Genomic DNA, 26953 nt, shown 5'->3' on the forward strand with positions numbered 1-26953 from the left:
TGCATCGGGTGTCCGGTGACAATGGGAAACCACTGCGGTGGAGCCTGGCTCTACAGCATTCCAATTTCCCATTCAGCACAAGATGGGTAGTGAACATGGCAACGCCGACGGGCTGTGCCGTCAAGGAGATACCGAGGAGGTAGGCTTAAGGGGCGATCTGTAAATCAGCCCCTATGCCACCTCAAAGAGGGGGAGATATCAAGGTGATATTAAGACAATATTAACAATTTCTCCCAAACCCCTCTCAACCCTCCCTTATTCACCATTTGTCACAAGACAAGAGCTGTGTAAAATAAAATTTAATAGTTCTGTTTCTTTGTCCTGTAATCATTCCCTCCCCCGAAGCCATATACGCTATATATATACGCTATATATATATACACAGACAGACGGCACTGTGACAGAACAGGTATATACTGCTGCACAAATATATATATCTATATATACAGCTCTATACTGCACTAATATCTATATGGCACTAATTTATCTATACAGTTCTATACTGCACTAATATATACATATATATATAAACATACAGATGGCACGGGGACAGAACAGGTATATACTGCACTGATAGATATATACAGCTCTATACTACACTAATATACAGTACAGACCAAAAGTTTGGACACACCTCATTTAAAGATTTTTCTGTATTTTCATGACTATGAAAATTGTGCATTCGCACTGAAGGCATCAAAACTATGAATTAACACATGTGGAATTATATACTTAACAAAAAAGTATGAAAGAACTGAAAATATGTCTTATATTCTAGGTTCTTCAAAGTAGCCACCTTTTGCTTTGATGACTGCTTTGCACACTCTTGGCATTCTCTTGATGAGCTTCAAGAGGTAGTCACCAGAAATGGTTTTCACTTCACAGGTGTGCCCTGTCAGGTTTAATAAGTGGGATTTCTTGCCTTATAAATGGTGTTGGGACCATCAGTTGTGTTGTGCAGAAGTCAGGTGGATACACAGCTGATAGTCCTACTGAATAGACTGTAATTTGTATTATGGCAAGAAAAAAGCAGCTAAGTAAAGAAAAACGAGTGGCCATCATTACTTTAAGAAATTAAGGTCAGTCAGTGCGAAAAATTGGGAAAACTTTGAAAGTGTCCCCAAGTGCAGTTGCAAAAACTATCAAGCGCTAGAAAGAAACTGGCTCACATGAGGACCGCCCCAGGAAAGGAAGACCAAGAGTCACCTCTGCTTCTGAGGATAAGTTTATCCGAGTCACCAGCCTCAGAAATCGCAGGTTAACAGCAGCTCCGATTAGAGACCAGGTCAATGCCACACAGAGTTTTAGCAGCAGACACATCTCTACAACAACTGTTAAGAGGAGGCTTTGTGCAGCAGACCTTCATGGTAAAATAGCTGCTAGGAAACCACTGCTAAGGACAGGCAACAAGCAGAAGAGACAAGTTTGGGCTAAAGAACACAAGGAATGGACATTAGACCAGTGGAAATCTGTGCTTTGGTCTGATGAGTCCAAATTTGAGATCTTTGGTTCCAACCACCGTGTCTTTGTGCGACGCAGAAAAGGTGAACGGATGGACTCTACATGCCTGGTTCCCACCGTGAAGCATGGAGGAGGAGGTGTGATGGTGTGGGGGTGCTTTGCTGGTGACACTGTTGGGGATTTATTCAAAATTGAAGGCATACTGAACCAGCATGGCTACCACAGCATCTTGCAGCGGCATGCTATTCCATCCGGTTTGCATTTAGTTGGACCATCATTTATTTTTCAACAGGACAATGACCCCAAACACACCTCCAGGCTGTGTAAGGGCTATTTGACCAAGAAGGAGAGTGATGGGGTGCTACGCCAGATGACCTGGCCTCCACAGTCACCAGACCTGAACCCAATCGAGATGGTTTGGGGTGAGCTGGACCACAGAGTGAAGGCAAAAGGGCCAAGAAGTGCTAAGCATCTCTGGGAACTCCTTCAAGATTGTTGGAAGACCATTTCCAGTGACTACCTCTTGAAGCTCATCAAGACAATGCTAAGAGTGTGCAAAGCAGTCATCAAAGCAAAAGGTGGCTACTTTGAAGAACCTAGAATATAAGACATATTTTCAGTTGTTTCACACTTTTTTGTTAAGTATATAATTCCACATGTGCTAATTCAGTTTTGATGCCTTAAGTGTGAATATACAATTTTCATAGTCAAGAAAATACAGAAAAATCTTTAAATGAGAAGGTGTGTCCAAACTTTTGGTCTGTACTGTATATATATATATATATATATATATATGTATACAGACTGCAGGGAAAGGAACAGGTACATACTGCACTGATATGTCTATATACAGCGCTATTCTGCACTAATATACAGTACAGACCAAAAGTTTGGACACACCTTCTCATTTAAAGATTTTTCTGTATTTTCATGACTATGAAAATTGTACATTCACACTGAAGGCATCAAAACTATGAATTAACACATGTGGAATTATATACTTAACAAAAAAGTGTGAAACAACTGAAAATATGTCTTATATTCTAGGTTCTTCAAAGTAGCCACCTTTTGCTTTGATGACTGCTTTGCACACTCTTGGCATTCTTTTGATGAGCTTCAAGAGGTAGTCACCGGAAATGGTTTTCACTTCACAGGTGTGCCCAGTCAGGTTTAATAAGTGGGATTTCTTGCCTTATAAATGGGGTTGGGACCATCAGTTGTGTTGTGCAGAAGTCTGGTGGATACACAGCTGATAGTCCTACTGAATAGACTGTTAGAATTTGTATTATGGCAAGAATAAAGCAGCTAAGTAAAGAAAAACGTGTGGCCATCATTACTTTAAGAAATGAAGGTTAGTCAGTCCGAAAAATTGGGCAAACTTTGAAAGTGTCCCCAAGTGAGGTTGCAAAAACCATCAAGCGCTACAAAGAAACTGGCTCACATGAGGACCGCCCCAGGAAAGGAAGACCAAGAGTCACCTCTGCTTCTGAGGATGTTTATCTGAGTCACCAGCCTCAGAAATCGCAGGTTAACAGCAGCTCAGATTAGAGACCAGGTCAATGCCACACAGAGTTCTAGCAGCAGACACATCTCTTCAACAACTGTTAAGAGGAAACTTTGTGCAGCAGGCCTTCATGGTAAAATAGCTGCTAGGAAACCACTGCTAAGGACAGGCAACAAGCAGAAGAGACTTGTTTGGGCTAAAGAACACAAGGAATGGACATTAGACCAGTGGAAATCTGTGCTTTGGTCTGATGAGTACAAATTTGAGATCTTTGGTTCCAACCACCGTGTCTTTGTGCGACGCAGAAAAGGTGAACAGATGGACTCTACATGCCTGGTTCCCACCGTGAAGCATGGAGGAGGAGGTGTGATGGTGTGGGGGTGCTTTGCTGGTGACACTGTTGGGGATTTATTCAAAATTGAAGGCATACTGAACCAGCATGGCTACCACAGCATCTTGCAGGGCATGCTATTCCATCCGGTTTGCGTTTAGTTGGACCATCATTTATTTTTCAACAGGACAATGACCCCAAACACACCTCCAGGCTGTGTAAGGGCTATTTGACCAAGAAGGAGAGTGATGGGGTGCTACGCCAGATGACCTGGCTTCCACAGTCACCAGACCTGAACCCAATCGAGATGTTTTGGGGTGAGCTGGACCGCAAAATGAAGGCAAAAGGGCCAACAAGTGCTAAGCATCTCTGGGAACTCCTTCAAGATTGTTGGAAGACCATTTCCGGTGACTACCTCTTGAAGCTCATCAAGAGAATGCCAAGAGTGTGCAAAGCAGTCATCAAAGCAAAAGGTGGCTACTTTGAAGAATCTAGAATATAAGACATATTTTCAGTTGTTTCACACTTTTTTTTTAAGTATATAATTCCACATGTGTTAATTCATAGTTTTGATGCCTTCAGTGTGAATGTACAATTTTCATAGTCATGAAAATACAGAAAAATCTTTAAATGAGAAGGTGTGTCCAAACTTTTGGTCTGTACTGTATATATATATATACATATATATACAGACAGCGGGGACAGGAACAGGCATATACTGCACTATTATATACAGCTCTGGCAAAAATTAAGAGACCATTGCACAGTTTTCTAAAAATCCCCATCTCTACATGTCTGACAGCCATTCTCTTCCAGTGTCAGTTGAATTCCAACTAAAGTCCACCTCATTCTACTTAATGTGCTTCTGATTAGGTGATCACCTGAACCAAATCTTATGTAACGAGGGAAAGCATAAAAAACACTGCTGTGGTCTTCACAGTCCTCTTGCAATAGGACAAGCTGGATGGCAAAACAAGTGCTAGGAATAGCCCAAAAGTAATTTGAATGAAAAAATAATTTTTAACCATGCCAAAGGAGTTGAAAAGAAAAGTCTTGATTGAGGAAAAGAAGGGCTCAATTCTGGCTTTACTAGCAGAGGGATACAGTGAGCGTCATGTTGCCTCCATCCTTAAAATTTCGAAGACGGCAGTCCATTACAACAAGATCAAGCAGCAGACATTGGGGACAACAAAGCTACAGACCGGCAGAGGGCGAAAGCGACTCTCCACTGACCGGGATGACCGTCATCTTATTCGAATGTCACTTGGCAACCACAGGATGACATCAAGTGACCTACAAAAGGAATGCCAAATGGCTGCTGGGGTGAAGTGCAAGGCAAGAATAGCTCGTAACAGGCTCCTAGAGGCCTCAAGTCATGTAAAGCTAGAAAAAAGCCTTTCATCAATGAGAAGCCAAGGAGAGCCAGGCTGAAGTTTACCAAAGACCATAAGGATTGGACCATAGAGGACTGGAGTTCGGTAATCTTCTCTGATGAGTCTAATTTTCAGCTTTGCCCAACACCTGGTCGTCTAATGGTTAGATGGAGACCTGAAGAGGCATACAAGCCACAGTGTCGTGCACCCACTATGAAATTTGGTGGAAGATCGGTGATGATCTGGTGATGCTTCATCAAGGCTGGAATTGGGCAGGTTAATCTTTGCGAAGGACGTAGGAATCAGGCCGCATACAAGGTTATCCTTGAAAAACACTTGCTTCCTTCTGCTCAGGCAATGTTCCCCAACTCTGAGGACTGTTTTTTTCCAGCAGGACAATGCCCCATGCCACACAGCTAGGTCAATCAATGTGTGGATGAAGGAGCACCACATCAAGACCCTGTCATGGCAGCCCAATCTCCAGACCTGAACACCATTGAAAACCTCTGGAATGTAATCAGGAGGAAGATGGATAGTCACAAGCCATCAAACAAAGAAGAACTGCTTAAATCTTTGTGCCAGGAGTGGCATAAGGTCACCCAAAAGCAGCGTGCAACACTGGTGGAAAGCAGCCAAGACGCATGAAAGTTGTGATTAACAATCATGGTTATTCCACCAAATATTGATTTCTGAACTCTTCCTGAGTTAAAACATGAGTATTGTTGTTTCTAAATGAATAAGAACTTGTTTTCTTTGTATTATTGTTTCTTTTTTATTATTTTGACGATTTCTCATTTGCTGCAAATAAATTCAAAATTGCTTTGAATGTCGGAGACAAGTTGTGAGTAGTGTATAGAATAAAACATCAATGTACATTTTACTCAAAAATATACCTATAAAGAGAAAAATCAGAGAAAATGAAAATTTTGCACTGATCTCTTAATTTTTTGCCAGAGCTGTATATAGACATAAATATGCATATGAATTAAAAGTTTGAAAATTGCGAAATTTTCGCCAAATATTCCAATGTTTTTACAAATAAACCCAAAAAATATGTACGTAAATTTACCACCATCATAAAGTACAATGTGTAACGAAAAAACATTCTCAGAATCAGTGAGATCTCAGAATCAGTGGGATCCGTTGAAGCGTTACAGAGTTATTATCACATAAAGTGACAGTGGTCAGAATTGTAAGATTTGGCCTGGTCATGAAGGTGAAAACAGGCTAGGGGGGAGAGGGGGTTAATCAGAATCCTGTACATGATGGCATCTCTGCACTATTTAAGATGAGTTTAAGTGTAATTGGTTAATTCTGAACACAACCACATCCCCAATTACAAGAGGGTGTTCACACTTATGCAACCTCATTATTTTAATTTTAGTATTTTTATTTCCCCCTAAAAATGATTTAAGTTTGTTTCTCCATATCCAAACTGCTGAAACCGCTATGCAGCAGTACTCAGTCCCTGCATAGATGTTTGCATAGGGATGTATGGGCTCAATAGAAAGTCTGTGGGTCCATACACCACAGTACGAACGTTCATGCAGGGGCTGAGCAATGTTGTACAGTGCTTTGAGCGAACGTTGAGGGTCTAGGGACATGTACTTTACTAATTTATAGGACATCTTCAGTGGGTGTGGAGCATATTCTTTGTAATATCTGTTATAATATATTATTAAACAGTACAGCTAAAATAAAATGTGTTTCCAAGGAATTCCAAATTTAATAAGATATTAGTACCGAATACATTTTTTTAATGTATTTATGAACAGTATGGTAGTATCATGTGGGCACTATATATCAGCAGGTTACCCTGTATCTGGACATAATTCTAAGTGGAATCCCCATTAGTAGCTATAAGTGCATAGTCACATGTAAGATGAGAAGATATTTTAACAAGTGGACCGAAGAGGAGAATCCGATAATTGGATTTATTGATGATTCTTTTATATTGAGGGAACTGATGTTTATAGGGACAGTTCAATCATAATAAGCTAGAGCACATATTTATTGGGAAGGTTGCCAGAATACATACTTATTGGGAAGGGAGCCACAGCACAATCTTATTGGGAAGAGTGCCAGAGCACATACTTATTGGGAAGGGAGCCACAGCACATACTTATTGGTAAGGATGCCAGAGCACATACATATTCTGTCAGATCACTCTATCTCTCAGATAACTCTCTCCTCCACCCTCTACAATCTGGTTTCTGCTCCTTACACTCCACTGAAACTGCCCTCACTAAAGTCTCTAATGATCTACTAACAGCTAAATCTAAAGGTCACTGCTCCCTGCTGATTCTCCTGGATCTCTCTGCCGCATTTGACACTGTGGATCACCAGCTCCTCCTCACTATGCTCCGCTCAATAGGCCTCAAGGAAACCGTTCTCTCCTGGTTCTCCTCCTACCTCTCTGACTGGTCCGTCACTGTATCTTTTGCCAGCTCCTCTTCCTCTCCTCATCCCCTTACTATCAGGGTTCCACAGGGTTCAGTCCTAGGCCCCCTCCTTTTCTCTCTATACACTGCCCCTATTGGACAAACAATCAGCAGATTTGGGTTCCAGTATCATCTCTATGCTGATGACACCCAATTATACACTTCTTCACCTGACATCACCCCTACCCTAATACAAAATACCAAGGATTGTCTGTCTGCTGTCTCTAACATCATGTCCTCCCTCTATCTTAAACTGAATCTCTCTAGAACTGAACTTCTTGTGTTTCTCCCCTCTACTAACCTAACTCTACCAACATCGAAATTACCTTGGAGGGTTAACCATAACTCCCAAGAAGCACACCCGCTGCCTTGGGGTCATATTCAACACTAATCTTTCCTTTACTCCCTATATCCGATCACTCACTCGCTCTTGTCACCTGCATCTTAAAAACATCTCCAGAATCTGACCTTTTCTCACCCTTGGAACTGCTAAAACTCTTACTGTCGCTCTTATTCACTCTCGTCTGGACTACTGCAACTCTCTTCTGATCGGTCTCCCTCTTACCAAATTTTCTCCTCTCCAATCCGTCCTGAATGCGTCAGCCACGGTCGTATTTCTGTCCAGCCGCTTCACCGATGCCTCCATCTTGTGCCAGTGATTACACTGGCTGCCCATTCGCTACAGGGTCCAATATAAACTCATCGCTCTTACCCACAAAGCTCTCCACAGTTCTGAACCGCCTTATATCTCCTCTCTCATCTCTGTCTATCGCCCTACACGTGCCCTCCGTTCTACAAATGACCTAAGACTAACATCCCCCAAAATCCGAACCTTGCACCTCCGTCTCCAAGACTTCTCATGTGCTGCGCCAGTACTCTGGAATGCACTACCCCAGACGATCCGACTGATGCCTAGCCCCCATGTCTTCAAGCGCGCTTTAAAAACCCATCTCTTTAAAGAAGCCTACCACCTCAACTACTCAGTAAACTAACTTTCCCCTGTTCCCTCCTTCTAAATATTATTCAGAATCTGCTCCCTACTATTCATCTGTCTCCACACCCTCCATGCACAAGATAACTGCACTCGGTACTTGATTATTGCACTTTAACATACTGGCTGATGACCGTATCATGCAGCTTTATATGAAAATCCCTATTTATTATAATTGTCTGACCTGAAATAACAAACACTTTTCACCTATTGTGTCCACCTATTGGGTCCCCCCCCATTTCCTTGTAGAATGTAAGCTTGCGAGCTGAGATCTCACTCCTAATTTAACTGTTTAAACTGTCTTAAATTTTATTGAATTTATTGTCTGTACATGTCCCCACTTAACGGTAAAGTGCTGAAGAATATGTTGGCGCTATATAAATAAAAATTATTATTATTATTATTATTATTGTGAAAGGAGCCAGAGCACATACTTATTGGGAAGGGTGCCAGAGCACATACTTATTGGGAAGGGTGCCAGAGCACATACTTATTGGGAAAGGTGCCAGAGAACATACTTATTGAGAAGGGAGCCAGAGCACATACTTATTGGGAAGGGAGCCAGAGCACATACTTATTGGGAAGGGAGTCAGAGCGCATACTTATTGGGAAGGGAGCCCACCCCATGTGTCTGCAGAAGGTCTCACTGTCAGGCTCCACATGTTACATTGATGATAGCCATTCATCTGAACAGCCGCCATTCGATACTATCACCATGTCCACTCTCATATTCAACGTGATATCAGTGGTGTGACACAAATCTTTTTTTTGTGCTTTGCTTAATATCTGAACAGTATATATTTATCCCTTTTCCTTCAGATTATGTACGGGAGCAATAGGAAGCAGTAAGTATGAGCATATGTTATAATTATCATCATGTATATTTTTTTATGGCATTATATACGGTAATGTATGTGCACATTTTCTTTCAGGTCCGTCGCACCTCCTCGCCCTCTCTACCAATTCGGTAACTTAAAATCTAGTGTGACTTATTAAAGAGGTTTTTATATAAATAGGAAATGCCATAAATATCTGATCGGTGAGGCTCCAAAAACTGGATCTTTGAAAGTAGCCAAATGAAGGAACTGCAGCACTTTCCAATCGTCATGTCCTATCAGCTCTCATCAACCATGCTTGTAATATCTCCAAAAGTTGAGCTTCATTTTAAATAAAAGATTCACATTTGTAACCACTGGTACCTATGCATTTAGAATGAATAATCATATATTTTACTAAATCGTCTTCAAAAATCAATTATATTGTCCTATGCAAAGTTCTCTGTCTCCATGGTAACAGACTACAAAAAAATCCTTTGTAGTCCTGATCCTGCAATAATATTCCCTACTGTTAATAAGATGAAACCAAGGCTCAGAATCATGAAGATTGGCATTTAGTATGAGCAGTGCGCTGGAGTAAAATGTGCCATATTCAGTAAGCGGCGTGTGACTCTTAAAGGGGTTATCCTGTAAAAATAAGTTTTTTTATAGATTAAGTTATCGATTACAATGCCTTGAAAAATTATACACACCCTGTGAACTTTTCCACATTTTTTCAATTTACACTCACAAACTTAAATATATTTTAATCAGGATTTTATATGATATACCAACACCAAGTAGCAAGTATTTGTGATCTGAAAGGAAATGATACATGGTTTTCTAATTATTTTGAAAATATAAATCTGAACATTCTAATTTGCATTTGTATTCAGCCCACCTGAGTGAGTACTTTGTAGGATCACCTTTTGCTGCAATTATTGCTGCAAGTCTTTTGGGGTCTGTCTCTACCAGCTTTGCGCATCTAGAGGCTTAATTTTTTCCAATTCTTTGTTGCAAATTGTCTCTAGATCAAGGAAATTGGAGACGTCTGTGATCAGCAATTTTCAAGTCTTGCCACAGATTCTCAATGGGATTTGGGTCTGGACTATGACTGAGCCATTCACACACATGAATATGCTTTGATCTAAACCATCCATTGTAGCTCTTGCTGTATGTTTAGGGTCGCTGTCCTGCTGGAAGGTGAACCTACACCCCAGTCTCAAGACTTTTGTAGCCTCTAACAGGTTTTCCTCCAGGATAGCCCTGTATTTAGCTCCATCCATCTTTCCATCAACTCTGACTACCTTCCCTGCCGAAGAAAAGCATCTCCACAGCATGATGCTGCCACCATCATGTTTGACAGTGGGGATGGTGTGGTCATGACCTGTGGATTTCTGCAGCTCCTCCAGAGTGAACATGGGCCTCTTGGCTGCTTCACTAATTGGTGCTCTCCTTGCTTGGAATATCAGTTTAGGTTGATGGCCATGTCTTGCTAGGTTTGCAGTTGTGCCATACTCCTTCCATTTTGGGATGGTGGATTGAACAGTGCTCGGTGAGATGTTCAGAGCTTAAACTAGTTTTTTTCATATAACCTATCCCTGCTTTACACTTTTACACAACTTTATTCCTGACCTGTCTGGTGTGCTCATTGGTTTTCATGAATTTGTTTGACCCCTAATGTTCTCAAACAACCTCTGAGGCCTTCACAGAACAACTGTAGTTATATTGAGAATAAATTACACACAGGTGGTGGACTCAATTTACTAATTATGTGATTTCTGGAGGTTATTGGTCACGCAAGATTTTATTTAGGAGTATCAGACTACAGGGGGCTGAATGGAAATGTACGTCACAATTTTCTATTACATTTTTTTAATAATTAGAAAACCATTTCACATTTTCTTAACACTTCACAAATACTTGCTAGTTTGTGTTGGTATATCATCTCAAATTCCAGTGGGGGTCGGCGTGCATCACACGGAGTCACGGACCACCAGGTATTGAGATTCCCTTCCATGCTGTGCATATTTGTAGTCTTTGACTAATGCGGCAAGCTTATACGTTGATATACATTAATGTTTTATACACACCTCTCTCTCTTTATTATATATGCTCCTTTCCCTTTTAGCATCTATGTGTATCCATAACAATCCTAAGATGAGGTTTCTTAGTAGCAGCTGGTCTATGACGCTATGCATGCGCATATAATGAGAGAGCTGCAATTTATTTTGAGTCAAAGCATTTAAAATAGAGTATATATACAGTACAGTCAAAAAGTTTGGACACACCTTTTCATTTAAAGATTTTTCTGTATTTTCATGACTATGAAAATTGTACATTCACACTGAAGGCATCAAAACTATGAATTAACACATGTGGAATTATATACTTAACAAAAAAGTGTGAAACAACTGAAAATATGTCTTATATTCTAGGTTCTTCAAAGTAGCCACCTTTTGCTTTGATGACTGCTTTGCACACTCTTGGCATTCTCTTGATTGGATCAGGTCCCAATGATGTTAACCCTTTGCTATGTTCTATATGCCGCGATATATAGTGATTGCGGCATATAGAAGATAGAGGAGAGGGTTCGTCTTACTTACCTCTCCGACGACCCCTGATACCTTCCAGGACCTGGCGTTGCTATGGCAGCTGGAGGTCACATGATCGCTTCCAGATCTGCCATATATGGTGTCCTGCCAGGCTCAGCCTGCAGCTGAAGCCTGGCAGGACACACTGACTGTGAAACAGTCAGCAAAGATCTCATGTAATGTAATACATGTCTATTACATTACATGAGATCAGTGATCAGAAAAATAAAAATTAATGTCCCATACAGGGACTAAGTAAAAAAGTAAAAAAAAATGTTTTTAAACTGTTACAAAAAAAAAATCACAAAATAAATAAAAATAAATAAATAAAATATTAACCAATAAATCCGTATATTTATGCAAAACCAAAAAAAGTACACATATTTGGTATCGCCGCATCCGAAACAACCCGATCTATAAAACTGTCACACTAATTAACTCCTTCTGTGCACACCGTAATAAAAATAAATAAAAAAACGGAGCAAAAAAATATGCTTTTTCATCATATCGCCAAACAAAAAGTGGAAAAAAAGGCGATCAAAAAGCAAAATGGAAATAAAAATGGTACCGCTGAAATCGTCATCTTGTTCCGCAAAAAAAAAGCCGCCATACAGCTCCATCAGCCGAAAAATAAAAAAGTTAAAGCGCTCAGAAAATATTTTTTCTATAAATTTGTTTTATTGTGTAAAAGCGCCAAAACATAAAAAAAAATACAGTAAGTGTAGTATCACTGTAAACGTACTGTCCCGAAGAATAACGCTGCCTGATCACTTTTACCACACGCAGAACGGCATAAAAAAAAACCTCAAAAAACAATTCCTGAATTGTTGGTTTTTGTTAATTTTACCTCCCAAAAAACGGAATAGAAAGCGATCAAAAAATGTCACTTACCCAAAAATGGTACCAATAAAAATGTCAACTCGTCCCGCAAAAAACAAGCCGTCACATGACTCTGTCGGCCGAAATATGGAAAAATTATAGCTCTCAAAATATGGCGATGCAAAAACTAGATTTTGCAAAAAAAAGCGTCTCTTAGTGTGTGACAGCTGTCAGTCATAAAAACCCGATATAAATCTGGTATCTCTGTAATCGCACCGACCCGAAGAATAAAGTAATCTAATCAGTTATATCACACGAGGAACGGCGTAAAAAATAAATAAAACCAATTCTTCACCTGCTACTGATTTGTTTATTATGTCTCCCAAAGTTCGCAGTAAGGCTCTGCCCACATTTATCCTGCGCTCTGCGCTGAGCGCTTGCACCAGAGTTTCCGTGTAAATCTCTGAAATACGTGATTCAGCCAGAACCCATGACGGAAGATTCCCTGTAATGAGGCAGATATAGGCCACTGTGGATGCCGTCTGGCCTGTGATCCCACGGTATCATTTGTTTTAGGCGTGTATAAAAGTGCGGTTGGCCACAGTTTTGTGCACTTCAGAAAAAAAGGACACCGCTAAACAGAGGCCAGACGGAGTCCAGAGTAACTCTGCTGCCTCATTACAGTGAATGGATCCCGCAGGGGTTTCATCTGAATTACATCACTTGGAAATTTAGATGGAAACCCCGATGTAAGTGCTCAGCCTAGAGCGCCGGATAAATGTTACATAAAATGTTCCCAATAAAAGCTTCAACTCGGTCCTCAAAAAAGCTAGTCCCCACTCAGGTCCGTCATCTGTTAAAAATATAAGGGACTTCCAAGTTACTGGTAGCAGAAAGGCTCTGGAAAAGCAAAATGGCCCTTGCCCCCCAAAAGAAATTCAGAAAATTTTGTGCTCCCAAATCCAAATGCCTATTCTACAATAATTTGTTCTCCAATTGTCAAATAGCGCTCCGTCCCCCCCAGATCTCGCCGTATGGCTGAGCGGTACGATACAGCCACATATGGGGTATTGCCACTTTTAGAAGAAATTGTGTGACACATTTCGGCACCATTTTTACCCATTGCCCTGTGTGAAAATGTAAAATCTGAGGGTAAAACATTTTTTTGTGGTAAAAATATAATTATGCTTTTTTCACTGCCCAATGGTATAAATTTAAAAATTAAAAAATACTCACTACTTCCCTAGATGAATTCCTTGAGAGGTGTAGTTTACAAAATGGGGTCACTTGTGGGGGTTTCTGCTGTTTCGGCATGTCAGCGACTCTTCAAATGTGACATGGTGTCTGCAACCTATCCCAGCCAACATAGCGCTCCTTTCTCTTCCGAACCCTGCCGTACACCAAAGCAGTGGTTTTCCCCCACATATGGGGTATCGGCGTACTCAGGAAAAATTGCACAACAAATTTCATGGTGCAATTTATCCTATTACCCTTATGATAATGCAAAATTAGGGAATGAAAAAAAATTTTTGTGGGAAAAATGTGAACATTTTATTTTTATGGCTCAATATTATAAACTTCTGTGAAGCAGCTGGGGGTGGAAGGTGCTCACCACACATCTAGATAAGTTCCCCAAGGGGTCTAGTTTCCAAAATGGTGGCACTTGTGGGGGGTTTCCACTGTTTAGGCACATTAGGGGCTCCCCAAATGCGACATGGCATCTGCTAATTATTCAAATAAATTTTACATTCAAAAAGTCAAATGGCGCTCCTTCCCTTTCAAACCCTGCCGTGCGCCCAAACAGTGGTTTGCCTCCACATATGGGGTATCAGCGTGTTCAGGAGAAATTGCACAACAAATTTCATGGTGCAATTTATCCCATTACCCTTATGATAATGCAAAATTAAGGGATGAAAAACGTTTTTGTGGGAAAAATTTGAAAATTTTATTTTTACAGCTCAATATTATAAACTTCTGTGAAGCACCTTGGGGTTCAAGGTGCTCACCACACATCTAGATAAGTTCCCTAAGGGGTCTAGTTTCCAAAATGGTGTCACTTGTGGGGGGTTTCCACTGTTTAGGCACATCAGGGGCTCTCCAAACGCAACATGGCGTCTGCTAATTATTCAAACAAATTTTACATTCAAAAAGTCTAATGGCGCTCCTTCCCTTCCGAACCCTGCAGTGCGCCCAAACAGTGGTTTTCCCTCACATATGGGGCATCAGCGCGCTCAAGAGAAATTGCACAAAACATTTTGGGGTCCATTTTTTCCTGTCACCCCTGTGAAAATAAAAAAAATTGGGTCTAAAGTAACATTTTTATGAAAAAAGTTAAATGTTAATTTTTTTCTTCCACATTCCCAAAATTCCTGTGAAGCACCTGAAGGGTTAATAAAGTTCTTGAATGTGGTTTTGAGCACCTTGAGGGGTGCAGTTTTTAGAATGGTGTCACTTTTGGGTATTTTCTGTCATAAAGACCCCTCAAAGTGACTTCAAATATGATGTGGTCCCTAAAAAAATGTTTTTGTAAATTTTGTTGGAAAAATGAGAAATCACTGGTCAACTTTTAACCCTTCTAGCTCCCTAACAAAAAAAAATTTTGGTTCCAAAATTGTGCTGATGTAAAGTAGACATGTGAGAAATGTTATTTATTAACTATTTTGCGTGACATATCTCTCTGATTTAAGGACATGAAAATTCAAAGTTTGAAAATTGCAAAATTTTCTAAATTTTCGCCAAATTTCCGATTTTTTCACAAATAAACGCAAGTGATATCAAAGAAATTTTACCACTCTCATGAAGTACAATATGTCACGAAAAAACATTCTCAGAATCAGGGGGATCCGTTGAAGCGTTCCAGAGTAATTACTTCATAAAGTGACAGTGGTCAGAATTGAAAAAATTGGCCTGGTCACGAAGGCAAAAACAGGCTCTGGTGCAAAGTGGTTAAATGAGGTGTGTCCAAACTTTTGGTCTGTACTGTATATATACAATTATATTAATATTTGCACTACTATGAGTTAAGCAAAGATTTAGCAACAGTATAAGCCATTATACACCAGAAAACTAGTGTAAATTGCTTGATGAATCCACCTCCTAATACCCTCATTTACCAGCAAATCTGTCATCAGGTTTTTGCTATGTAATCTGAGGGAAGCATATGCAATAACCCAAGAGGGGCCATTACAAACATTTCTGCATTCATAGACGCCTGTGAATAATTCATGCTTTGATGTATTGCTTGGTGTCATTCTGTTAAATTAAATGTAAATTGTTGATCTGTAATACCACTGGAGACCAGCCGGTGGCGGTATAAGGGTCAGCAATGGACTGTATTGGAGGACGTCTGATCAACATCCTCTATAGTCTGGTCACTATGGTGACCAGGGGGAGTTGGGAGTTGGCAGTTGGTGGTTAGGGAGAGTCAAGCCTGTCTAGAGGTGAGGAGTAGGGTACAAGGGCTGCTATGATTAAGTACCTTGCCAGACAATCTCTTCAAAGCCCATCGCAGCAAGGCCTAAGCTTTTACCATATCAGAATATCAGTCCCGTTGCCATCTAGCTGGCACCTGTATGGAAAACCAGCACTGCAGCTAAATGCTGAAGAAGCTGTGATTCCTTAATCTGTGATGCAGTAAACCATTTGAACTGTTCATACCAAGATCTGGTCTGCTTTCTTCCTACCTACCTCTAATTCCTCGAGATGTACCCTGTGAACGTGTCTGGAGCGCAAGGAACCAGGTAGGAGCACTGTGACACCCCAAACTGCACAACACCGCAGATGAGTCATACCACCGCTTGGCACCTACGTCTGAGCCTAATAGTGCCTCCTGGCCCTATTACTCTGGTAATACTTTCCAGTGAAAAACAGGATCACGAGGAGCTCAAGTATTCATCTGTGTCCTTTCCCCGGGCACATGGCTTCAAACGTTACGTAGGGCGAGGTACTTATTGTTGAAGAGATGACTCTAGACATTGGGTCTAGGATTTGGAGTAAGAGGAACTTTCTTCTGCTCTTGGGACAAATCATAACTGTGTAGATAAGAGGGAAGTCATCCCTTGTTCTCCCTTTGAGACCTTCGCAGAGTGTCCTGAGAATTCTCCACAAGAAGTGGACTTCTTGCAGGTTCAGAGTTTCTAAGCAAAGCAACCTGTTTCTCCGGAGAGACAATATCCTCAATTGAAGGTGGAGAAGGGAAGAGGCTTCTGCGAAGACCCCGCCCGAATGGTGGTTGTCGATATAGGTATCCTCACCAGGATCTGCAGCAACAAGAACAATTGAAGCGGGTCAGGTAAAGAAGACATCTCAAAGGGAAACTCCCTTGAAGAAGACAATGGCCCAGTTGGATCACTTTCTCTTAATAGTGGCTGAGGAATGGGCTCTTGCAAGCACTTTTTCAGCCGGTTACAGTGAACTTTTCGGGTACACCGGTCCTCTCGATAAATCAGGTAGACTTCAGGTGGGAGACTGTCCCTAACTACATATGACTCGTGCTTCCATCTGCTTTCTAGCTTACTGATAGGGTGATTGTTCTTTAGCCACACTTGATCTCCTGATTGCATGGGCTCGGCACTGGCATGGAGGTCAAAGTTTTGCTTTTGTCTTTGTTGAGCCTTTTCAATTCTAGAGTCCACAATTCCTCTGGTATTTTCCAAGCATCTCTGGTGCTCTTTGACCTAATCAGACTGAGGAAGGAGAGGTTCTGAGTCTGGTCCACAGATATCCAAAGCAATGTCAGCAGGCAAGTGTCCATGCCTCCTGAACATCAGATAGTAAGGGGTGTATCCAGTGGAGCAGTGCGTGGTATTATTGTAGACATACACCAGTTCCGGCAGAAGTGTTAGCCAGTCCGTTCGCTGGTGTGTGGGAACTGCTTTGAGCATGCTAATTGGGGTTTGGTTCATCTTCTCGCACAGACCATTTCCCTGCGGATGATAGGCTGTAGTTCTCAGCTTCTTGCAATTATATAGTGTACACAGCTCCTGAAACAACTGATACTCGAAGGCCAACCCTTGATCAGTGAGAATCTTTCTAGGGCTACCATAGGGTAAGATGAAATTTTTCCACAAGGCAGCCACGGTGGTCTTGGCGGTAAGGTCTCTCACGGGGACGGCCACCACGAACTTTGTGTAGTAGTCAATGACTGTCATAGCATACGTATACCCAGACCGACTAGGCTCCAGTTTGACATGGTTGATTGCTACCAGCTGCAAGGGGCTCTTGCTCACAATGGGATGAAGAGGAACACGCTGATTATGCCTTTCACCCCTGGCCACAACACAGGTGGGGCACTCTTGACACCAAGCCTTGATGTCAGCTCTCATGTTGATCCAATAGAACAGTCGTCTGATAGTGGCCTCTGTCTTTTGAATCCCAAAGTGACCAGATTGGTTAAGATACATGTCCAGAACCATTTTAGTGTCTATTCTGGAAACTACCACTTGGAAAACTCTCTCATACGTTACTGGATCCAAGGTTCTTCTATGCAGTAGGCCCAGTTGGAGGAAGAGCCGTTTTCTCTGCCGCCACCGACGTCCCAGCTCTGCATCAGCTCTCTTCCTTCGGATTCTTTTTGGCACCCGCCCACTGGAAATGTAATCCAGTAGTTCTCCAATGACTCTGCTCTCGGCCTGGAGATTCTTCCAGAGCTCCTTTCAACGGTTGGCAGAAGATCGTCTTGCTGGTAAGCACTAATAGTCCTAGAAATCTGCTGTCTGATCTGCAGGGCTTCCTGCCAGGGTATAAAAAGTGGGCATCTTCACATCTTCCCACTGATCGTCCGGGGATTTGAGTTCTGTCTGAGCAGGCAGCCTGGACAAGGCAACTGCATTATCATTGGCCTTGCCGGCCCAGTATCTTATACTAAAACTGAAGTTGGCCAATCGAGAGGCCCATCTCTGTTCCAGAGCTCCCAGATGGGCTGAATTCAGATGCGCCAACGGGTTGTTATCTGTATACGGTGAAGGGTGACGCAGCCAGATAGTCCTTAAATTTCTCAGTTACTGCCCAGACCTGGGCCAGGAATTCCAGCTTGAAGGAGCTATAGTTCTGATCATTTTGCTCAGGTTTTCTAAGTGAATGACTGGCATAGGCAAAAACCCTTTCAGTTCCGGCCTGCATCTGGGAAAGCACTGCTCCTAAGCCTTTTTTGCTGGCATCCATGTATAGGTTAAAGGGTAAACTGTAATTTGGATACCCCAGCACCGGTGGCCCAGTCAGCTTCTCTTTCAGTAACTGGAATGCGGCTTCTCTGTCAGCAGTCCAATCCACCTGGAGTCCGGTCTTCTGGCAGCCTTTGGGCTGCCCCTTTAGCAGCTCTTGGAGAGGACCAGCTATCTGGGCAAATTTTGGGATAAATCTCCGATAGTAACTGGCAAATCCCAGGAAACTCTTCACTTCCTTGACTGTGGTAGGAGCAGGCCAGTCTCTCACTGCAGCTATTTTATCTGGGTCTGTCTGGGCTCTGGCAGCACTCACAGTGTTGCCCAAATACTTCACTTGAGGCATCAGGAGGAAGCACTTGGAAGGTTTTATCTTCAACCCATGTTAGGCCAGAATCTGGAACACTTCCGCCAGATGTTGCAGATGTTCCTCATACAGTACAGACCAAAAGTTTGGACACACCTTATCATTTAAAGATTTTTCTGTATTTTCATAACTATGAAAATTGTACATTCACACTGAAGGCATCAAAACTATGAATTAACACATGTGGAATTATATACTTAACAAAAAAGTGTGAAACAACTGAAAATATGTCTTATATTCTAGGTTCTTCAAAGTAGCCACCTTTTGCTTTGATGACTGCTTGGCACACTCTTGGCATTCTCTTGATGAGCTTCAAGAGGTAGTCACCGGAAAGGGTCTTCCAACAATCTTGAAGGAGTTCCCAGAGATGCTTAGCACTTGTTGGCCCTTTTGCCTTCACTCTGCGGTCCAGCTCACCCCAAACCCTCTCGATTGGGTTCAGGTCTGGTGACTGTGGAGGCCAAGTCATCTGGCGTAGCACCCCATCACTCTCCTTCTTGATCAAATAGCCCTTACACAGCCTGGAGGTGTGTTTGGGGGTTATTGTCCTGTTGAAAAATAAATGATGGTCCAACTAAATGCAAACCGGATGGAATAGCATGCCGCTGCAAGATGCTGTGGTAGCCATGCTGGTTCAGTATGCCTTAAATTTTGTATAAATCCCCAACAGTGTCACCAGCAAAGCACCCCCACACCATCGCACCTCCTCCTCCATGCTTCACGGTGGGAACCAGGCATGTAGAGTCCATCCGTTCACCTTTTCTGCGTCGCACAAAGACACGGTGGTTGGAACCAAAGATCTCAAATTTGGACTCATCAGACCAAAGCACAGGTTTCCACTGTGTACAGTTTTGGGCACCACATTTTAAAAAAGACATAGACAAACTGGAGCAAGTTCAGAGAAGAGCGACCAGAATGGTGACTGGTCTGCAAACCATGTCCTATGAGGAACGGTTGCAGGATTTGGGAATGTTTAGCTTGCAAAAAAGAAGACTGAGAGGAGACTTAATAGCTGTCTACAAATATGTCAAGGGCTGTCACATTGTAGAAGGATCATCTTTATTCTCATTTGCACAAGGAAAGACTAGAAGCAATGGGATGAAACTAAATGGGAGGAGACACAGATTAGATATTAGAAAAAACTTTTTGACAGTTAGGGTGATTAATGAGTGGAACAGGCTGCCACGAGAGGTGGTGAGTTCCCCTTCAATGGACGTCTTCAAACAGAGGCTGGACAGACATCTGTCTGAGATGATCTAGTGAATCCTGCTTTGAGCAGGGGGTTGGACCAGATGACCCAGGAGGTCCCTTCCAACTCCTACCATTCTATAATTCTATGATTCTATGATTCTATGGTCTAATGTCCATTCCTTGTGTTCTTTAGCCCAAACAAGTCTCTTCTGCTTGTTGCCTGTCCTTAGCAGTGGTTTCCTAGCAGCTATTTTACCATGAAGGCCGGCTGCACAAAGTCTCCTCTTAACAGTTGTTGTAGAGATGTGTCTGCTACTTGAACTCTGTGTGGCATTGACCTGGTCTCTAATCTGAGCTGCTGTTAACCTGCGATTTCTGAGGCTGGTGACTCGGATAAACTTATCCTCAGAAGCAGAGGTGACTCTTAGCTGCTTTTTTCTTGCCATAGTACAAATTCTAAAAGTCTATTCAGTAGGACTATCAGCTGTGTATCCACCAGACTTCTGCACAACACAACTGATGGTCCCAACCCCATTTATAAGGCAAGAAATTCCACTTATTAAATCTGATAGGGCACACCTGTGAAGTGAAAACCATTTCCGGTGACTACCTCTTGAAGCTCATTAAGAGAATGCCAAGAGTGTGCAAACAAATCATCAAAGCAAAAGGTGGCTACTTTGAAGAACCTAGAATATAAGACATATTTTCAGTTGTTTCACACTTTTTTGTTAAGTATATAATTCCACATGTGTTAATTCATAGTTTTGATGCCTTCAGTGTGAATGTACAATTTTCATAGTCATGAAAATACAGAAAAATCTTTAAATGATAAGGTGTGTCCAAACTTTTGCTCTGTACTGTATGTCCTGGAGTACACTATTATATCGTCCAGGTATAGAAGAACTGTTTCAAAATTCCTGTGTCCAAGACACCTCTCCATCAGTCTCTGAAACGTCCCTGGAGCATTACACAGCCCAAACGGCAAATAATTGAATTCAAAGAAGCCCATTGGTGTTGTAAAGGCAGTTTTCTCTTTGTTTTCAGGTGCCATAGGAACTTGCCAGTAGCCACTAGTCAGGTCTAAAGTGGAGAAGTAGGCCACGGCCCCTAAAGCTGTGTGAGATTCCTTTATCAGAGGCAAGGGATAGGCATCTTTATGCGTGATATTGTTGATTTTGCGATAGTTCATGCAGAATTGTATGGTCTCATCTTTCTTTTTCACTAGAACAAGTGAGGCGACTCATGGACTGTGGCTATCCCTGATCACATTTGCTGTCTTCATGTCCTGGACCATTATCTTCACCTGCTGGTACATGGCAGGGGGTAACGGCCTGTATCTTTCCTTGATGGGGAGAACGTCGCCTGTCGGGATGGTATGCTGGACATGTCTACCCAAAGTCTATGGGGTGATGGCTAAAGACTTGTTGATGCTGTCTGGCTACCTCTAGTACTCCTTGGATCTGTTCATCTTGAGTGGTATCATCACCAACGTTCAATGTGGCCCACCAGGGCGGCGAGGCCGGATCTTCAGCTGCATTCTCTGCTGAGATTGCTTGTTGTGAAGCCATAAGAGAGGCTTCCACTAGATCTTCTGGGTGTACAATATACAGGCTGGCTACAGCATAATATTTCTTCAGGTTCACTGGTTGGTCCCCTAGATTGATCAGCCGAATGGGTACTTGCCCTCTGGACACAGTAACTAGGCTTCTTGCTGCTAGGACAGGTAGTTCATCCATCATCAAGAGAGGCTCTACAAGGGCCTCGTAGTCTTGTCGCCGCACTCCCATGCAGGCTCTACACCACACCAGAGTCTCTGTTCTAGGTTGTAACCGGACAGGTTGGGCATATTCCCCCTTTTTTGTTGGTAAACTTCTGTTGAGCCGCATGGTCTCATGGATAACCTTCTGAGAGTCTTTGGGTACATTTGGCAGGGACTGTCGTAGGGTTTCCAGCACTTCGGTATAGCAGTTTCGGAGAACATTACTACCAAGAATCACAGGAAAGTTGTAATTTTCTGGAACTTGGATCACTACTACCCCTTGCCGTGTGAGTTTGGTCTCTCCAATCTGAAGCGTGGGTTCCCAGTAGCCGCTTATTGCTACTGACTTTCCATTGGTGGCTATGATGTGGAGCCAGGCCTTTGGAGGTTGTGTCAGCTGGGCTCCTTTTTGGCACTCTTCAAATGCCGTATGCCGGATAGTGGTCACTTGAGACCCGGTGTCAATCAAGGCAGGGGAACTCACTCCGTTAATGCTGACTTCAACCATGGGGCGAGCATCCAAGCTGGATCTTCGGGACTTAAGGTTTCTCCTCCTGAGGGGTGGTGTCCCACTGCCTCAGGGGATAATCGTTTAACTGCCAGCAATCCTCTTCTTGGTGCCCATGTCGATGACAGTATCTGCATTCTAGTCTTCGGGTACTCTTGTACCAGGTATCTGAAGACCTCTCTGGGGGTCGGCGTCTGTTCTATCTTCTTCCTGGAGGTGGCCGTTCCCATTCTAATCTTGGAAAATCTTCTCTTTCCCGCCTAGAGGGATAATCTAGTCGCTCCAACCGCTTCATCACCTTTTCCAGATTTGCAGCGAGACGAGAGACTTGACTAGCTAGGATGGCTTCATCTTCTGAAGGTGGTACCCGGGCTCCTTGCTCAGCAATATGACTTGAAAGGGGGAACTCGGAGGCAGGCTTCATCCTTCCATCTTGGGTCTCAGACTGAGGCTTCTCCTCCAGGACCGCTATGGCCAGTTCCTTGAATTTCAAGAATGAGGTACCCTGATGCTGGACGGACAGCATTTTTAGTTGACACTTCAGAGTCTTGTCCAACACACCTTCTATGAATTGTTCTCGAAGAGTGTGATCTTGACTCTCATCCTCTCGAGGGTCCACATGGATGATCGCTATCAAGGCTTCCTGCAGTGACAGGGCAAAGTCTCTGAGGGACTCTTGGAGTTTCTTCCTCTTTCCTTAAAAATGCTTCTTCAGCTCTGAAGCGGTCCTTGATTCAAAAGTGACCTTTAGTGTCTCCAAGAACTGATCTATAGTTTGGCGTTCAGACCAAGGCCAGGACTTGACCTCCCGGAGTGCGGCTCCCTGTAGCTGACCAATTAAGATGTCCACTTTCTGCTGTTCAGAGACAGGGTACAGTTTGAAGGTAGCCTGCATTCTCTCTCTGAACTCTCTGTAGGTGTGAAGCACTCCTTCATAGCGGGGAAGCCAAGGGGCCCCAAAGTGATATGGCATAGTCAGAGGCATGATACAGCTGACTGCTGTGGCTGCTGAGGATGGACTAGCATTCACTTGGGTACTAGGTAAACCTCTCCGTGGCCGCATAACTTGGGTTGCTGATGAGTCCTACTGCTCCATGGTGTAGCTATCTTCGCTGTGAGACATTGCTTTTGATATCCTGCGCCAGACCAGATTAATCAATTTGAGCAAACTCAAAATTTTGGGAGAGGTTGCTATGGGCAACAGCCGGGAAATGGGAGCGTGGCCCCTTTAAGAATTGCAGTGACAACTTTTTCTGTAAAGTCGGCTATACCAGAGGACAGATAAAGGTTCAAACAGTCTCTCCCCTCTTTGGTTTCACCAGCAGTACTCACTCAGGCCTCTGTAGCACGATACTCGGAGCTCCAATGATTCAGGAATTGAAGTGGTGCATAGGAAACTGCAAAATGGCGGATGATGCCTGCTGAAGCACCCGTGGCGGCAGGATCTTACCCTATTCTCAGGCAAATAAAGTTCTTTTAAAACAGACCGGGTCAATTCAGCACAAGGTGAACATAAGGCACAGAAGTAAATATCCTGTTTGTGACGCCATAATTTTCAGATGTAATGTACCAGAGTAGTAGGGCCAGGAGGCTCTATTAGGCCCAGACGTAGGTTCCTTGCGGTGGTATGACTCTTCTGCAGTGTTGTGCAGTTTGGGGTGTCACGGTGCTCCTACCTGGTTCCTGGCGCTCCAGACCCATTCACAGGGTACATCTAGCGGATTTAGAGGTAGGTAGAAAGAAGGTAGACTAGACCTTGGTATGAACAGTTCAAATGGTTTACTGCATCACAGATTAAGGAATCACAGCTTCTCCAGCATTCAGCTGCAGTACTGGTTTTCCATACAGGTGCCAGCTAGATGGCAACGGGACGGATACTCTGATATGGGAAAAGCATTGGCCTTGCTGCGATGGGCTCTGTAAAGACTGTCTGGCAAGATACTTAATCATAGCAGCCCTTGTACCCTACGCCCGCCTCTAGACAGGCTTGACTCTCTCTAACCGCCAACTGCCAACTCCCCCTGGTAACCATAGTGACCAGACTATAGAGGATGTTGATCAGACATCCTCCAATACAGTCAGTTGTCGACCCTTATACCACCACCTTCTGGTCTCCAGTGGTATTACAGATCAATGATTTACATTTAATTTAACAGAATGACACCAGGCAAAACATCAAAGCATGAATTATTCACAGGCGTCTATGAATGCAGAAATGTTTGTAATGGCCCCTTTTGGGTCATTACACATAAGGTAGGGGCTGAGACACTGATTTCAGGGATGTGTCACTTACTGGTCTGTGTGCTGTTGTTTCAATACAATGAGTGTTTTATCAGCAGGAGACTAACACTACAGGACTACAGCTAGCCTCCTAGTCCAACTCCACCTCCATCACAGTCAATATACAATGCAATGTACACAGAAAGCTGCTAATCTGGGGTGTGTGCGGGGGCAGCTTTCTCAGCTCTGATGATTTGACTAACAGTTTAATGGTAATTTCACACTTTACGTATTTGGTGTGGCTATTTTTGCAGTTTACCTGTAGCAAAGTCAACAGAAATTCCTGCTGAAAAATCTGTGCTTGTTAGACACTGTTTTGCTGTGGATTTTGTTGCGGATTATCCACAGATTTCACCTATCCATTGCAAAAAGGTGAAAGCTTAATTCACATTACCAGTACTGTATTAAGTTGCAGATTTTTCCCAAGCAACACCCACTAAGAATGTGCATCAAATACGCGCTGTGTGAACATAACCTTACTGTCTTTTTCAGAATTGAATAAGAACTCCTCTTTCATTTCTAAAACCGCTCAGGTTAAATGAACAGTTGATAATCAAGGCCCTATGGCTGCAGAGTGAGGCTACAGGTAGTTGTCTTCTGCCATGGAAACACATAGGCCTGCATAGGAGCTGCGGACTCAAAATGATTCCTCATTAATCTCACTATTGTTTACATTTTGAAAAGGCAAATAACAAAATGACTTGGACATATCTTGCATATTTACTGCATGAGTAATAATACCTTTCTTTACTTAATGAGGTCTTGTCGCTGAGTAGTTGGCTCAGGAGACATGTTATGGCAGCTAATGGACGAGTTCACCACTGGCTCTCCACTAATCATATCACAGAGGTCCATAGATAGTCAAGAAGCTTATTGGGCATGGACTATGATCAGATCACACACTATAGAATTATATATATATATATATATATATATATATATATATATATATATATATATATATTACAATAAATACTCATGGGCCCTGATCAACAGTGGAGGAATTGGGTACCGCCATTTTTATTAAAGTTTTTTACACTCTGCACGGTCCGCAAAATGTCTCACGCTGAACACACAGGGATGACATCTGTGTGTCATCAGTGTGACACCATCTACCGGCGTCTGGGAATCAGTGTACAGTTAGCGCTGTTCCCAACCGCCGGGTGCTGAACACTGCTTTCAACATTGTCCCCAGCTCGCGCTGTGATCAGCACGAGCAAGGGACAATGTTGGGAGTAGTAGTGTCTGCTCCCGCAGTGTCCATGTGTAAAAATAAGAATAAAATAATAAAATCCTTACACTCACCTGTCCTGAGATGTCCCCCGCTGTAATCCTCTGACCGCTGACGCCAAGGAGTCGGGGACAATGAACTCTCCCGTGAGCGGGGCCCTGCTCTATGCAGAGCTCAGGAGTGATGTCCTGTCACTCAGTGAGCTCCGCTCAGTGCAGGGCCCCACTCTCTGGAGCGGTTCATTGTCCCCGGCTCCTCAGCGTCAGCGGTCAATCTTCCCAACAACCAAGGGAAAACCTACACTCTTTGTGTTGGGAAACATTCCCTCTAAAAAACAGTCTCAAGGAAATAAAAAGATCCAACTGAGTGACCAATAATCACAAGTGGACCCCTCCTTATCGCCCAGGATCCCACAATGACGGCCATACACATCATCGATCATCCACATTTAAGATATAGGTTGTGAAATCATTAGCCATTATATAATAACTTGTGTTCTCCATCATTTTTGCAGAGAATGACTTGGTTGAGGTAAGCGCCCTTGTGTTCTCCGTCATATATAGATTTTTTCTTGATGTGTCGCTGTCACAGTTTTGTGATTTTTTTTTTCATTTTTTATCAGGAAGAAGAGGAAGATGACTTGTACGAGGTCCCACCATGTGATCTGCAGAGCCGTGCCTTGCCATGTGTCTGGACAGCACAGGAGAATCACAGCACTTATTTAGGTCCGAAGTCAGTGGTACTGGTATTCAGAAATCGGTGGTACTGGTATTCAGACGTCAGCAGTACTGGTGTTCAGAGGTCAACGGTACTGGTATTCAGAAGTCGGTGGTACTGGTATTCAGAAGTCAGCCGTACTGGTATTCAGAAATCGGTGGTACTGGCGTTCAGAAGTCAACGGTACTGGTGTTCAGAAGTCGGCGGTACTGGTGTTCAGAAGTCGGTGGTACTGGTATTCAGACGTCAGCGGTACTGGTATTCAGAAGTCGGTGGTACTGGTGTTCAGAAGTCGGTGGTACTGGTATTCAGACATCAGCGGTACTGGAATGCAGAAGTCGGTGGTACTGGTGTTCAGACGTCAGCAGTACTGGTATTCAGAAATCGGTGGTACTGGTATTCAGAAGTCA

General features: G+C 42.9%; 1 protein-coding gene across 6 annotated transcripts in view; it reads left to right on the plus strand.

The window, feature by feature from the left end:
• SH2D6 (SH2 domain containing 6) overlaps positions 1-26953 on the plus strand; it is an 88194-nt gene that overhangs the window by 4972 nt on the left and 56269 nt on the right. For 4 of the 6 annotated variants that reach the window (XM_073653708.1, XM_073653710.1, XM_073653706.1 and 1 more), the window contains exons 2-5: positions 8921-8946; positions 9034-9068; positions 26341-26357; positions 26449-26551. In XM_073653708.1, the coding sequence (XP_073509809.1) occupies positions 8924-8946; positions 9034-9068; positions 26341-26357; positions 26449-26551 (178 nt within the window). In that variant the 5' untranslated portion in view covers positions 8921-8923. The remainder of the gene's footprint in view (positions 1-8920; positions 8947-9033; positions 9069-26340; positions 26358-26448; positions 26552-26953) is intronic. The other 2 variants (XM_073653705.1, XM_073653711.1) reach the window with 1 other exon arrangement.

This window comes from Phyllobates terribilis, unplaced genomic scaffold (assembly GCF_046119375.1).
Source record: "Phyllobates terribilis strain yellow unplaced genomic scaffold, ASM4611937v1 Scaffold_11__3_contigs__length_659146591, whole genome shotgun sequence".
NCBI classification, from domain to species: Eukaryota; Metazoa; Chordata; class Amphibia; order Anura; family Dendrobatidae; genus Phyllobates; species Phyllobates terribilis.